This window comes from Arvicola amphibius, chromosome 4, assembly GCF_903992535.2.
Source record: "Arvicola amphibius chromosome 4, mArvAmp1.2, whole genome shotgun sequence".
In the NCBI taxonomy this organism is placed as follows: domain Eukaryota; kingdom Metazoa; phylum Chordata; class Mammalia; order Rodentia; family Cricetidae; genus Arvicola; species Arvicola amphibius.
Genome location: NC_052050.1, coordinates 153853928 through 153869962, shown reverse-complemented (window position 1 = coordinate 153869962; position 16035 = coordinate 153853928). Strand labels below are relative to the sequence as shown.

The following is a 16035-nucleotide window of genomic DNA, read 5'->3' as shown; positions in this document are numbered from 1 at the left end:
CACAGAAGTAGTACATCTAAAAGTATCTTGGTTTGCGGTTGCCAGAAATAAAACAAAAAACTAATAAAGCCATATCCAGAAAGCCTGCCTCTGCAGCCAGCCTCACTGAGAATTCAGAAAGTATCTCGAAGCTGAAGCTGTGCACTTTCTTCTCCCGGACACACCCTCTGCCAGCACAGGCCAGGAGCGAGGCAGAAGCAGAGTCAGCTGACTGGCCCAGTGGCACCTCTGCTGTCCCTTCTCCCACATGAAGACCAACAGCAAAGCACACCTAGACCCTAGCCTCACCATCCAGAAGGGCTTTGCCTGCTGTCATTCGTTTCGCCTCTAGTCTTGGTTGGTTCTCAGTTGCTATTTTCTTGCCACGAGAGGTGGGTAGCCAGTTACTTCTTTGGTAAAGATTGTTCCTTCAGGAAAAGCATTACAGGTTGACAGAATTCCGTGAGCGTGTCCCCCAGGAGGAAGAGACCAAACCACTTATGTATGTCCTGAGAAGGACCAGAGCGAATCCCCGAACTCTGCTTTTCCATTGTGAAGGAAAGCAAGCCTGAGCAAACACCCAAAGCTACTTCTAGAGATCTTTGAGTTCTACCTCTGTGCAAGGTCCACCTTTTGGTAGATTCCGAATCTCATACTCATTTTCCCCTGTGGTGCTCTGTTTTGTTGCTACTGGCTCATTCATTGGCTAGCTGTTGCGTGAACAATGGGGCCTTTCTTCCCCTCTCTGTGAGGTCCAGAACTAGCAGGTGGGGGTAGAGAGGACCAGCCTGTGAAGATGCAGCTCCTGCGCCCTCTGCTGGTCAAGGCCACTCCGTCCAGCAGATCTCACCCAGGCAGGCTAGACAGGTTTTCTAAACAGGGTTTCCTACAAAGGCCCACAACATAGGAAGGTGACAGGTCTGTTTGTGAAGAAATTTTGTAAACCCAAGAACTGCTCACTGATCCCTGAAGGGCTGAGGCAGCCATTGGTCTGAGGACTTGTCACTACACATTATTCTCATTTTATTGAGTTTGGCCGTGTAGCCTGAGAAATTGAGTATCTTGGTTTCTATTTAATGTTGGCTGACCTTGGATCCAGCATGGTCTTGCTTTCCTAAAACCTCCAGGAGCCTGACCTCAGTCTCCCTATGACCCTGGACCAATAGCAAACACTATTCTGCCGATTTATATTATACTAGGCAATTTCTCTTTAAGACCAAAGTTGCAGAGGCATTTGTGAAAGTCTAAGAATTACACTTAGAGGCAGCAGGACAAAATCGTCTCTGGACTTTAAGGGGGGGGCTTTGGCACTGCTTCTTGATGGGGCTGGGGGGGTCAGCTGGCTCTGTCCCCTGCCTTGCATCTACCCAGAGTTCATAGTTAAGCAGATCTCACGTAAGGGGCATAGATGTGCCACAATACTGGCTGTGGAAGAAGGGTATCCTACACAACAATGGCAAGATTCCTGTCACGTGTAAGAGTGAGATTCAGGAAGATAAAGTTGACTAGATGCACAAGGAGGCATCTTTGATGAAGCCACACAGTGGGTAGCTTTTCTACAGGATCGGGACAAAGGGCACCTCATCCGTGTAGTGAGTGTACAGAGAACAGCCAGGCTCAGGAGGCTGATGGGTGCAGCCTACCCCTCACTATCTACATTACACTACCCCAGTTTTATATTCAGTCCCATGTCCTGGGCCCAATGGGCTTGACCTCTGAACTTCCTAAAGCTGGTCCCGGGTCTCTGAAGAACAATAAAACTGCAGTGAGCCCATGCTCACTGGAGCCAAGAACTATGAAACATTGCACGCCAAGGTCAACAGTTGTGTTCATTGCCACAAAAATGTCTGTCTCCCTTGTCTCCGGCAGAGAATGTAAGGCCCTGTACCCTAGTCTCCAGAGCTGACCCCACAGCCCACACTAACCTGCAGTACGGGCAGAAACTCTTGAGTGTCCTGCCTTTGTGTGGACAAGGCTGGGAAGCCAGCTGGAGCCTGCATGCTTGGTGGCTCTGGACCAGCTCCTGATGACTTTGCTTCTTTGAATGTTGCCTGAGGGTCTGCTCCGTGCTTGGCTTCTGCGCTGGTTGGTGAGATCTGTTTTCGGTCACCTGCTTTGTCATGGAATTGGTCACTCGCATCTTCTTTTGGGATGATGTAAGATAGGGTTGTCCCGAGTCTGCGGTATGGTACCCGTTGATGGCTCACATGAGTGTGTGTGGGTATGAATGGGGTGGGTCATGCCCCGCTAGTGAGAGATGCTGAGCTCTTCTGCTTTGCCGGATCAGCCTACCCGAGTCAGAGCTCCACTTGTACCATCTCCTTTGTGGGTCACAGAGCCGCCATAACTTTGCTTCCCCAGTCCCAGTTATCAATAGCTTGGTAATGGATGACATGGGCCACAGATACACCTCAGTGTGCACATCCTTGTTGGTCAGCAGAGGATGTTTTACTGGGCCTGCTTGGGTCTCATACTTGCTTCTCTCTCACGTGGTCACTCTTAGGTTTGTAGGAAGTTGTCTGTTCTGGAAGGGGACCCTGTGATCCTGGGCATCTCCAGTACCTTCCAGTCAGAGCACATTGCTTTCCTTTATGTTTCAATGCAGATCTGCAGGCTTTGTGTTGAGGAATACAGTGATATAGTCTCCTGCCCTGAAATGGCTTTCTAAAAGGTGACTTTGCCCTAGGTACATCTGGAAAACTCTAGAGACATACTTCTTTGTCAGACTGTGTCTGAGAGAGGATGGGGTGCTGACATGTGGCCTGAATGCATGGTAGGGTCCCAGGCTGAAGAACACAGCTTTAAGGATACAATGAAAAATGTAAAAGTTCATCCCTAGAAAAAGAGCTTCGCAATGAATTCAGACGATAAAGGCCATAGTCCATCCTACCTCTTCCTCTGAACAGTTCACCCCATCTCCCCTCAAAAGGTTCCTGTATTCCCCTTCATGTCCTGTAGTTTGGCCACTTGGGCCCAGGGAAGTGAGGATCCCATGGCAGCAGCCAACAGATTATTGCTTTGTTTGGCAGGAGATGGTAGAAGGTTTGGTGCCAGCTAAGGCTGAGGATGGGTGCAACATCGGGGAGGAGAGGTGTCTGCTCTTCCCACACAGTGTTGCTGCCTCCCTAGGGTAGATAAGGAATGCCAAGTATGTGGCTGCCCCCCACTACCCTTGTCTGTGTGGTCCAGCTCCAAACCAGCATTTGTCCTCTCTGTTCTTGGCCTCGTGACCTCCTGGAGAGATCTGGGGCTGCTTGGAGGACATTCATGAGAACATTCCATGAAAACATTCCAGAGTTGCCTCCAACACATGGAAAAACCACTGAGGTCTAGGGGATGCTGCCTCACCAGTCTAAATAAGATGTGACCTCTAGAAGGCTGTGGGCTTCTGTGGCTGCCTGAGGACAAACAGAGGCAGCTAGGAGCCCCGGGCAGGGCTCTACTTCCTACCTTCTTGGAGTTGTGTTAACACTGTTGTTTCTGTCTTCACCATAACTTACAGAATGCTGGGGTTAAAATCAGCGGCTCCTAACTCCTTCCCTTATGAAGAAACAGTAGCTCAGAGACACTGGGCTGCTGTTTCTTGTGTCTCCTGCTGCCCAGGGAAGGTGCAGTTCCCTCGGCTCTGCTCGTAGAAGTAGCCTTGAAACAAAACCAGATCTTTTCTTCTGGCTGCCCCCGTTCCATTTAAGAGAGGCAATGGACAGTATAGGAAGAGAAGGGAGACTATGTAGAGGTACCACCCCTACATCCTGGCTGCCAGGGTTCTCTCTGTGGGGGCTGATGCAGAGGTGTGTAGGACTGTCTCCATTTGCAGAGAAAGCTGAGGTTCTGCAGCTTGCTGGTGAACCCAGTCCCAGCCCTTGCTGTCATCCCTTGTGAGGAGAGGCTCCTGCCATAGTCCACAGCTGCCTTGTCCTGGGACACAAGGACTGTGGGCCTGGACTGTGATATGCTCAGAGCCCATTGCCCCAAACGCAGCTCCGTCCTGAGACACGCCCAGGACAGACCGTGACCAACCCAGGGTTAAAAAGGTTTCTGTAAATTTTTATTTTTCCATACTTTAGAATCAGAAGCATGTGGTAATAAAAATAACAGAATTATTTTCTTCAAATCCACTCAGCCCTCCAGCCCAAGCCTTGCTGGCCAGCTCCCTGGAGGCCAAGGGGCTCTAGGAACAGCCAATGACCTGATACCAGTCCCATTATGTACATATATATACAAGGCAAAGAAATATCTTAAGAAAAAATAGCCCCGAGGGCAGTAGTAGCCCACCTGCTCCAGTGTTGCTGGACCTGCTCGGGAGGAGCCAGTGAGTCCATACCTCCGCTTCCCTTTGCTGGTGGGAAGGTGCGAAGGCCTCCTGTGTATGGGTGCTAGAGCGTGGCATGCTCCACAGGTGGGCAGGAGTGTGAGGTGATGTCACTGTGCTTGTAGGAGGCCTCGTCCAGGTCCAGGGTCTTCTGGTTTACCTCCAGGGTCATGCATCCACGGTAGAATGCCGTGACAGGTGCAGAAGTCACTGGAACATCTGAGCAGTGGGAGACAAAATACTGAGCAGAAATCCAGGGAGTCCCACTTACCATCCCCTCTATTGGTATGACCAGCCCTGCCTGCATTCTCTCTGCAGGGCATTTGCTCATGGCACCATCCCATGGGGATGCTGATCTGTACAAGCATAAAATATCTTTACCCCTCAACCTCCCAGGCATGCCAGTGGTCTGTCTTCATCCCTTAAACTCCCCTCCCAGGCATGCATGCATTTGGTCTGTCTATCTGCCTTGTGAGTTCCCATGCTTCAGGGCCTCGGGCTCTTTATCTCCCTCGAAGCCTTACTGGTTAATAAAAAAAAGAGGTCAGAGAGCCTGTTTGCTAAAAGTAAAGACTGTGCTCGCAAGAGGACTCAGGCCTCCATAGCTCTCATCCCTGTTCCCCCTGTGGTCTGTGTAAGGCGCTGCTTCTGACAGATGTAAGAAGGGCTGGCAGACGCTTATCTCTGACAGCAGTAGTTAGCTACCTGACTCTTGCATCACCTGCTAACCCTCCCATCTGTGTTTGGTCTCCTGGACTCCCAGGCCACACCTCCCAGTGGGTGACTCAGAGAGAGGACTGAACTAATAAGAGCTCCCGCTCCAGAAGAGAAGCCAGGGAACATTTCCAATAAGTAGAACCCCATCTCAGTCATTAGCACAGCCCATGGGTGAAGCAAGTCAGCCATGCTGGTCCAGGGGATGCCCATGATGGGGATCAGACCAGAGCACCCCTACCTGGCAGGCCTCCAACAAAGGTAAGCAGAGTGCCTTGCAGATGCTTCTCAAGGCTGTCCAGTCTCTCCTGCAGCTGGGCAGCGCTCACTTCACTCTGGCCCTTGGTACCATCCACTTCCAGGGTGGCCTCACCGTCCCGAAGGGAGACCGTGACTACGTGTTCCTGGCTGTCGCACACTTTGATTTCCATCAGTGCCAGGGCAACATCCTCGACTGCCAGGACCACCAACTGCAGGGGACACCAGCACAGTGCTCAGGGGATATAGAAGCACAGGGGTCTTCACAGGCTGGCCACTTTAGCACTACCCCCTTCTTGTAGCTCTGCAACCCTGGGTGTGAGGAGGTCTCGGAACCCTGGTACTTTCCTAGACTGGGCCCAATCTTTGCATGTAAAGCAGGGGGCAGCTGAGAGGTGACGGCTGAGTGGTTAAGAGTAGTGGCTGCTCTTACAGAGGACTTGGGTTCCCATAACTCACAACCATCTCTAACTCCAGTTCCAGTGATCTGCCACTCTCCTGTGCTCACAGGCACACAGCGCACATGCATATAATGCAGGCACAATCTCCATACACAAAAACTTCAAAGTCCCTGGGACACTCATTCACCCGACACTCATTCACCCCAGTCACCCAGCCTGAGCTGACTTAAGGATGTGGCAGGACACATCTGTCACACGTAGCTGTGGTCCCAGCACAGGAAAGAGCATACATTCTAGGTACCTAGCCTTCCTGGGGTGAACAGAGGCTGCAAGGGGTGGGTTGAGATGCCCAGTGGCATAAAGTCTGGTCCCCATGGTGGTATGGATCATGGAAACCAACCCTGTTACTAGTTTAAGTAGCCAGCAGGGCTCTACGGGCTGGGCAGGTGGATGATGGAACCCTCCTGTTTGGGACGTGAGAGAAAAAGTCCATCTCTTTCAACAGCCTCATGTTCTGTAAGAGAACGGGGGTGGGGGGAGGCAGCAAAGCCTCCCCCAGCATCCCTTACCATGTTCATCCGATAAGTTATCACAGCTTATGGTGAGGTTAGTGGGTCTGACTCCGAAAGAAAGTGGAAATCTCACTGTGCTAGTGACACTATGGGACTCCTATGACCTTGCCGCTCTGTGTGTGGGACACCCTACACCTATGGTCCAGCAGTAGCTCACAGGAAGGTTGCAGACCCTGGCTGCACCACCAGCCAATTTGGCCAGTGTAGTTTCACTTCTCAGTCATGCCCACGTGACTGCATCACAGCCTTGGCTTCAAAGTCAGAGGGCATCACCCAGCCGTGTGTACGCAGACCTGGGTAGATATTTGTGTCTGGGAAGGGGTCTCCAGGGCAGGGAAAGGTTCAACGTGTCAATATCCCAGAGAGTAGGCAGAGCCTTGGGATTTTTCCTTGAAGGGGAAGAATGGGGGTCAAACAGGGTTTTCGTAGGTCAGGGGATACCAGTCTAAGCTGGCTCCGTGTTCTAGCTGCTGCTGTGGATCCCAGTCTAAGCTGGCCCCATGTTCTAGCTGCTTCTGGGGATCCCAGTCGAAGCTGGCCCCATGTTCTAGCTGCTTCTGGGGATCCCAGTCGAAGCTGGCCCCGTGTTCTAGCTGCTTCTATGGATCCATTCAATCCTACCTGCTTCTTGAGCTTCTTCGTAGAGTGGTAGTCGACCAGGGCCACAGAGAGGGGGACGATGTGGTTGTCACCCACCAGGGCTAGCAGCACCCCCGTGTCAGTGGCAGGGCGGATCCGAGCCACAACGTCTACTTTCCAGGTGGTTTCCGTGCCAATGTCCAGTGACGTCCGGGCTGCCATGAAAGCGGCACATTACAAGGCAATACAAGCTGGACAGAGGCGAGAGTGAGAAGATCGGAGCACCACAAGGGACAGCTCTGCACACCCTGGGAGGGGACCTCCAGGTAAAGGCAAGTGGGGGAGGATGCGACAAGGCTATACCTCTAAGACCCACCAGTGTCTCAACAGACGGCACGCAGAAAGGAAAGGAGAAGCTCGACAGCCCTGGGTGTAGACTATCAACTCTGGGGCACTGGGGGTGGCTACTCCCTACTCCGAAGTACCCTGTTAGTGCCCTCCAGGCAACAAAGACCGATCTGGGGAGCCACAGCCAGCACCAAGGGCCATCCACTGCCTTGCTGCCACCTCTGCCCCTGCAGAGTTCACGAAGCACCCTACCGCAGCTCCAGGCCATGTGCTGGCCTCCCTACTCCAAGCTCCAGGAGACTCTGAAGCATGCAAAGTGGGCATGAACTTACAAGGCCATGCCCGCGAAGAGATGTGAGATACATGGCTCCAGCAAGCCCTACGTGTGTCTGTGCTCTGGGGTGGCATGGCTTGACATTCCAGAGCCTCATGACATGAACTCATCCTCACGTGATACACGTGGATGCCACATGTTTAAGATGCAGCTGGGTGACACTTCATGTCATTTGCATCTAAGGCTGTGCACTAAAGTGGACAGGTGGATTCTGGTTCTTCCAGGGCAAAGAGCCTATAATTCCTCACCATGTGGGATTCCTTCATCTATTGAGAGGCCAGAAGAGGCCCTCAGACTGTCCCTCACAAAGAACTCCGTAGACTACAATCAAGTTGGTCATCCTCACTATGGTGTGTCAGAGGCTCCGAGGCTGACCTATTCTCCCCACCCCACCCCCAATCACTTCCTCTAGCCTCTCCTAGCTGACAGGTGTAGGGGTTAATTCTCAATAGTTTGTTGAGTATATGAACACAGATTGCAACAATAATTAAACACTTTGCTGTGATGGAAGGGGCCAAGCGTACACTCTTACCTGATTGGTGTCTGACAAAGGACACCGGACCTTGCCTGTTTGGTGAGTTTTCTCAGCATGGTGGTTCATTACTGTTAGAACTTGAGGTTGAAGGGCCCCAAAATGACCCTCAATGGCTGTTACAGTTTAAGAAATTATGGGTTCTGCTTTAAAGCGGCCTAAGTCCTGAGTGTACAACCTTCTGCTTCCTGGGTCATCCCTAGCGACTGGTGGCTGTAGATTCCATGTATCCTCCCCTCCTCTATCATGTCCCTGAGAAGAACAACAGAACACACCTTTGCCAGACCTCTTCTTGCTTTCTCTCCATCTGGGCCCGAGTGCCTGCCACAGGGCCCTTTCCAAGGGTGATAAAGACTGGCCTTGCTGTCTTCACGCTGTTTCCACCCCTCTAATCCTCCTCTGAAAGCCACTGGCCAGCGAAGGCCTGGCACACGTCTGAGAATTGCTGCATGCATTTGGACATGTCCAGTGTTGACTCTTTCGAATTTTCTTCCAGGTAACACCCTCCCCCGGGCCTGCCCATCCTACCACTTTCTAGCCATTGGGCCACGTCTCCATCTCTTCCTCTTCCATAGCTAACTATGTGAAGTTCAGATACTTGTCCTGGGAGCTGGGCCTTGCCTTCCCTACTGAGCCCTGTCCCAGCTTGTGGGCTCACAGGTTCGTCACTGACGTAGGAACCGCTCAGATAGATGCTCACACTTCAGCAGAGCAGCCCGGAAGTCCCACCACAGCTGGCCCCAGGCAGGGCACCACCCACTTACTGTAGTTGAGGCTGAAGAAGGCAAATGCATTCCCAGGGAAGAAGGAGCCCCTCTCGGTCACAGAGAAACACTGCATTTTTGTGTTTGCCTTCACCGTTTCCTGGATGGCGCTGTCTTCTCCATTCAGCCAGTTCCAGCTCCTCATGCACCCGTCCAGGCGAGGGTTAATCTGGAAAAACCAATAACTCCTGGTGACTTCCTGAGCCAGGGCACCACAACGGCAGGCTGGAGCAGGAAGATCGAGAGCCTGGAGCCACAGGACCTGCTGGCAGGGCCCTCTGGCTTACATACGTGTAAAGATACAGGGAGAGTTTCTCCCCCACCCCCACAAAGGAGATCTTCACTTTTCAAAGACTTCGGGACACCTGCACCCATGCAGAATGAGAACCTGTGTGGCAGTGAGGCAGTCACCTGCTTTGTCTGCTGTCTCTCCTCATTGCGGGGAGAGGGACAAGGCACCTGCCACTGGACTGCACAGGTCGGGGCATTTTACTGTGGCTATACTTTCTCTTTACTCGGGGCTACAAAGCAAAGCTAAAAAGGCCAGGCCATGGATGCCAGTCCCAGACTGACCATATACGCAGTGTGTGCAGGCTGTCATATGATCCAATCAGGCCACCCTTATGACTGTACACTCACTGTGTGTGGGCTGTTATATAATCCAGTCGGGTCACTGTTATGACTATATACTCACTGTGTACAAGGCTGTTATATAATCCAATCAGGTCACCCTTGTGGCTATATACTCACTAAGTGTAGGCTGTTATATAATCAAATCAGATCTTACTCATGATTGTACACTCACGTGTGTGTGTGTGTGTGTGGTGTGTGCAAAAGCTGTTATATAATCAAATCAGGTCTCATGACCACACGCTGTGTGCAGACTGTTAAATAATCAAACCAGGCCACCCCACTTCTGTGTTGAAGAGCTGCAACCATGCATTTGATGTCATCCCTTTGGGACTCTTCCTGAGGTGGTGACTCCATCACCTACCAGACAGATTTTCTGTCTGCATTGGATGTTGCCATTCACAAAACAAGGGTTCTGACCACTGAGCTAGAGACAGATGAGGTTACAAAGGCCAGGTGTGGTGTAGGCAGAAAAAAGCCTCTCATTTAGAGCTTCCCCCACAGGAAATCTAGGTATGGCTAACAATCTAAAGTGTCTTGAGACACGTCCAAAAAGTTGACAGTTACTGATGGACAATGATGGATGCCAGCATGGGCCCCTCGTGATTGTTAGACTTGGCTCAGCTGGAGGACAAGCCCTTCTGGGCACAGCCAAGCCAGAGCTGGCTGCAGACTCCTCCATGGTCAGGGCTGGACTTACAGGCTGGATGAGGTCATTCTCCTTGAAGGGAATGCCACCCACGGTAAGATTCAGGTGATAGAGGCCTCGCTCCAGCTGGAACAGCTCCCCAGCCACTGCGATCTTCATCACAGCGTCTTTGTTGACCTTGATTACCAGGTTGCGTTCCAGCTCCTCCACAGAGATCTGAAGGGGGTCAGGCAGGGAGGTCAGGTGGATTGCCATTTCTGGAAGGCTCCCCAGAGTGTATCATGTGGGTCAAATGCACCACATCTCAGGGCAGGCATTCCATATTGTTTGTGTCTCACAGCCCAACCCACGGGCCTACACCTGTGTCACGTGGGCCCAAGACACTTGACCTCAGTGGGGGACAGGCTATGCTAACCAGTGTTCAGGAGCCTGACCCATGAGACCATGCCCATATCTCCTGGGCTTGTCAAGGGCACTGGACCTCAGGCAAAACAATATCCAAGCTGTCCAGGAATAGCCTGGTCTCACAAGACCACATTCATATCACCTGGGTCCAGGAGGAACTAAACCTTACTGGAGGCCAGACTTACTCTCACCTCTGTGGATTCTCCCCACACCCTTCCCGGCTCAGAGTCACTACTGTAGCTCCCCGTCAGGGTTCAAAGTGGAGACAAGATCTAGCATGTGAAGAGGGCTAGCCTCCCCCCACCCCATTTTGGATTAAAATCAAAAGAACCAGAAGAGAGTCGCTGAAGGGTCCTACTAATGCTCACCCTGGTGAGAGCCACTGAAGGGTCCCTACTGATGCTCATTCTGGGTTAAAAGAACTAGAGAGAACTAGAGAGCCATGTCTGCTGCGGCACGAGCCTCCCAGGACACTGAAGCCTGGCTGTCTAGGGTACTCTATGACAGGGGTAGCACAGTAGCGGCAGTCCAGCTTGTCTTGGCTAGAGTGAGATAAGATCTCTTCACTCATCCCAGATGTTCTTCATGCCTGAGACCCTGGACACTGGACTGGCATAGAGTGCTGCCCCCAGTGGCCTGTGTGTCTGTGTCAGGGACTTCCAGGCTCCAAAGTGGACTCTGAACCCAGTCAAATGCTGGGTCAGAGCCAGACTGAAGCCTGGCACATGTTTGACCTCTCCTCACATGTGACACAAACATAGTGTCAGATAACAGTCCAGTGAAGCTTTGTGGCGCCAATATAGTCACACTCCAGGTCCTAGGTACTACATCACAGACTAGACTGAAGGGTGCCATGACCCCCACAGGCCGTATTGTGAAGGGTGCCATGACCCCCACAGGCCGTATTGTGAAGGGTGCCATGACCCCCACAGGCCGTATCGTGAAGGGTGACATGACCCCCACAGGCCGTATCGTGAAGGGTGCCATTATCTTGGCTTCTGTATAAATTTGTTACCAAGCTTAAAGTTCCATAGTTAGGTAAGTTCAGGTGTTCTCAGCTCTGGCCCCAACAAGTACAATTATTGTGGGCAGGAGGGTTATCAGCATGGCTGGACATAGGCTGTGTGTCCTACATCAGTGCCACAAGCCCTGGCTGATCTCATCTGATAGAGCGATGGGTCTTTACTGTCTAGGCTCTAGGATCAGGACCAGAAAATGCAGCTCCTCGATGCCCCTCACCCAGTGCCATGCAGATGATGAGATTCTGTCCAGCAGCATCACAGCTGACTCTGGGATCCATGAAAGAATCTCTCAGAGCAGAATCCTACACGGGAAGACTTTTGTCCCTGAAGTGGGTGATGCACTTTTGGCTATGCCCAAGGTGACCACAGTGGCAGACGCTGTACCAGCATACAAAAATGCATTTTACTGAAGGTATGATCTCCATTACGTGAGAAGGGAATTGCTCACTGCCGCAGTGTCAGGTGGTTTGACACCCAGGGCAGAGCCTGTCTGTTTCCCTGGCCTGGTAGCCCAGCAGGCTGGCACAGCTATCTGCGGCTAGGTGCCCATAATGGTCCAAGGGGAATGGGATTGTTATTGAGAGAAGAACCATTGCCCCCTGCACATGCCTCCACTGGCTTCCCGGTGTCTACAGAAGAAACCCCAACATTTCCTCAGTCCAGCCTAGGCCTGGAGATTAGTTCACTCTGGGTCTCCCATTGGTGTGTCTGCCCAACTTCCAGCCTAAAAATCCCACAACTGCCCTATGTCTGTGGCCTGTGCAACCTCTTGCCTCTACAGCCTATGTAAACGCTCTGCTACTCACAAGGTACTCTAGGTCCTAATTCCTGTCTCCTTTGGTCACCCTTGGCCCTGAAGTATCCCATCAGCCAGTGATCTTTCTATAGCACTGCTCTCCATGCCAGTGCTGTGGTTGGAAGAAATACATATTCCAAAATTTTCTAAACTCCTAACAGTTCGTGTCTAGGATGGAGCGCTATTGAATGAACAATCAAGTTCCTCAGAAACTGCACATGGGGAAGCCTTGAAGCCTGTGTGGGAATGTACATTAGACAGGGTGTGATCCCTGGCTTCCAGAACATCAGGATCCTTTTCAGCTGAGCTGGAGGCATACTTAGGGACTTCCTGCATCTGTCAGAAGAGCAGAGCTATGAATGGCCAGGCAGGCAAGTCTGAAAGGGGTAGAGCTTAGCCTCTCGGGCTGCTGCTCTGTTACTGAGCCATGAGTTCAGGGTATGTGAGCTGCCACCTAGACAGTTCCCTGTCACAGTCCCAGCCAGCAGTCCTGCCTGGGTCCTAGCCCAGGCTTGTCCCCATGGCTATGTGGAGGGCACCCTCTCCGGAGGCTGCTTCTTTCCTTGTGGACCCTCCCCTGTTCTACTAGAGTCCCTGATCCAAGCCAGGAAGAACAGACAGCACCTGGTAGCTGGAGAAATGGCAGGGGTCCATATTTGTCTGTAAAGCGGAGTGTGGATTTCTCATTTTGTCTTCACTGCTAAGGGAAAACCCATGTCTTTCTGATTTTTGTTTTTTTGGATCTTTTTTCAAACACTAATTCCCAAGTCTGTTTTACTGCCTGGGGTACAGGAGGTCATTGTCCATTACCCCAACTCCAGTGGGGAAAGCAGCCAGAGCTGAGAGCAGAAAGCTCCCCTGTGGTCAGATGGGTAGAGGACCCTGCTCTCAGTGGCTCGGGTTCACGGGTGGTTTGTACTGGTTGTCTATCCCCTCATGTGCCATACAATATGTGGGCACCCTCATTCTAGTGTCTTCCAGGCCAATGCCACATCACATGGCTCTCACAGAAAATCCTTTCTGAGTAAGCCATACTCAGCCACTGAAGCAGCAGCTCTGGGCTACCACAGGCTACATCCAGCGCCAAATGCGAGGGTAGCCTCGGCTTTCGGCTTACCGTCTGCCACATGCCATGGTTGATGATTGGCCCGCTGCTGGTGATGCGCCCAACCCCGTTATAACGCAGCTGTAACTCAAGCCGCCCGGCCCGTAGGCCCAGGACAATCCAGGTGCTATCAGAACGGCCTCCAGCAAAGAAAAGGACTCCTTCTGGGTCAAATGTTCGGAAGTCAAACTCAGCCAGCAGCCTGTAAACAGACCCAAGATATAAAGTGGGGCACAGAGCAAGCGCAGGGCTGCCTAGTCCCAGGGCCTTGACCCCTGTGACGCTTTCCAGGACATGGGGAGCTGGTTCACTCAGAGATCTTGAAAACGAGGAGCCCTGGACCAGCCTTCTCACCTGGGTTCTGCTGTCCTGTGTGCCTGGCTCTCACCTGGTGGGTTGAAGCCTCTTGAAGCGTAGTCTGATAACTGGGGTACCGCTGAACATGCGACCGAGGTACAAGGACTTCACGCTCTTGGCCATAGTGAAAGGCACACATGGTAAGATGTCCTGTCATGAGAGGAATGTGTTGGGGTGGGAGAAGCCCGTGGCTGCCTTTTAAACAGCTTTCAGGTTCTGGTCACATTGGGAAGATTCTCTGACCTTCCAGATTGCCGAGGTTGGCCCATCCCTGGAAATCCCAGAGTCTATATGACCCATCCCACGTTGGTGCCCCACGCAGAGGCCCAGGGTTCTGAATTTCTACCACCTGCTTCTTTCTCGCCTGTTCTTATTCGCTAGTGGTGTTCAAATTATGAAATGCTTCAAACTCAAACTCACAGAAGAGTACGGACTCATAAAAATTCATTTTTAGTACACTATTAACAAAATGAACAGAACGAAGGCCTTGAAGACTATGGCTCAAGAAGCCTCCCTGATTTATGCTGTGGGCTTTCTCACTGACCAGAGAGAAACAGGTTAAGCTGGCTTCCAGGGGAGATGAGGGAACAGGAGGGTCCTGCATTGTCACCCTGGCCAGCAGGGAGCCTGAGGCAGAGCCCATATAGGTGCTGGTCCCCTAGCCCCTCAGGAGGGTACTATTTCATGCAGCAGGAGTCTCACAAGTACCTAGAGGGCTTGGGCTTCAGGCTTATAAGAAGAAAAATGCTTCTCCTGCTTCCCAGGCCTGTGGCTTGCAAAGTCATCAATGGTGCGTGGTCACTTGCTGCTGTTTTCCAGAAAATACCATCAATGCACAACTTCCCTGCAGTTTATTTAGCTTGAGGATACAGAGCCCTGAGTGAATAGGGTGTGTGCACGCACGTGTGCACTGTATATATCCTGGTGTGAACACATCACACCATGGGTCTACACTAGCAGGCTTCGTGGCTGAGAGTGGGGAGCTGCTAGGGAGATTTCATCAACACCACCAAACAGAGGTTTGGCTAGCTGTGTGGTCCCGAGAGCCAGTAGGAGTTTTCAGTCAACCATGACCTGTCAGTAGCAAAGGGTCCTATACAAAGCACAGCACTGGGGCTCTTCGAGGCCATCTAGTGGACACTAAGGTCACCTACCTCACAAGTATCCATGTCTGGGGACAGCTTTAGGCCCCCACGCCCATCACAGTGGCAGGTGTAGCTGCCTGGGGAGTTGACACAGGTTTGCTCACAGCGCCCCTGCTGGCACTCGTCCACATCTGCGGGCAAAGGGACCCATGGTAGGCATGGGGAAGGCTCCAACACTCAGCCACCCCCCTCTTCCCAGAGACGAGCTGTAGACACCATTACTCAGCCTGCTACCTCAGAGGCCTGTCTCTTAGGTCCCGCTTCCTCGAGAGACACGAAGAGCTGAAGATGTCCAAGGACTAGGCTCAGACTGACCGACCAGGGATGGTGGGACCAAGTGTCTGAGTGGGTTGTGGAACATGGCGCAGGGCAGGCCACTCCTTAGCTCTACGCTCCCTTCCCTGGGCTCCCATAGCTATCTCTCAAGAGTCTCCTGTAACTCCCAGAAAGGTGTGACTATAGGAAGAGACAGTCTCTGCCCTCAGGACGTGGTGAGCCCCCCAAAGTGAGAGAATAAGCCAATCATTCCCCGTCTACTGCGGGCACACAGAGGGCTGGGAAGAAGCCCAAGTCTACTAAGGAATTCGGGATCTTTGCTTACACTGCTGAAGTCTGGAGAAAGGAAAACACGCAGGTGTGTTTACATGGCACAGAGTATGCACTGGAACACACACGTTTGAGAGCACTCTGTGTGAGCATACACATACGGACACAATGGGGCCAGCAGAAAGTGAAGAGACAGGACTGACTTGAGGGGTCATCTTCAACAAAGGTACACAGAGACTCTCAGGAGATCCTGAGATTTTTTCCAAGTCTCATGTGTGTACAATGACTTCCTGGAATGCTGGACCACTGGTTGCCAGCCATAGAGCAAAGCAGCCCACATCCAGGCAGTGACCCATGTGTATCCTAGGCTAAGGGTCAAAGAAGTAACCTGGGTGGCTGCAGCATGGGTACCTTGGCAGGTCTTCTCCTGGGAGCTGTAGGTGTACCCCTTGTCGCAGAGGCAGGAGTAGGAGCCCGGCAGGTTCTTGCAGCGTGCATCCCCACAGGTGTTCGAGTTTGCACACTCGTCTGTATCTGTAAGCAAAGCCAGCAAGGCCAAGCTGTACCCATCAGTCTGGGACAGTGGC

General features: G+C 52.1%; 1 protein-coding gene across 1 annotated transcript in view; it reads right to left on the bottom strand.

Moving 5' to 3' along the window:
• Positions 1-4005: 4005 nt before the first annotated feature.
• The window catches only part of Gas6 (growth arrest specific 6), a 31890-nt gene continuing 19860 nt past the window's right edge, over positions 4006-16035 (bottom strand). The window contains exons 7-15 of the mRNA XM_038328764.1: positions 15860-15982; positions 14912-15033; positions 13789-13907; positions 13413-13602; positions 10124-10288; positions 8794-8962; positions 6858-7030; positions 5247-5475; positions 4006-4510 (exon numbers count right to left, since the gene is read on the bottom strand). Of these exons, the coding sequence (XP_038184692.1) occupies positions 4356-4510; positions 5247-5475; positions 6858-7030; positions 8794-8962; positions 10124-10288; positions 13413-13602; positions 13789-13907; positions 14912-15033; positions 15860-15982 (1445 nt within the window). The 3' untranslated portion in view covers positions 4006-4355. The remainder of the gene's footprint in view (positions 4511-5246; positions 5476-6857; positions 7031-8793; positions 8963-10123; positions 10289-13412; positions 13603-13788; positions 13908-14911; positions 15034-15859; positions 15983-16035) is intronic.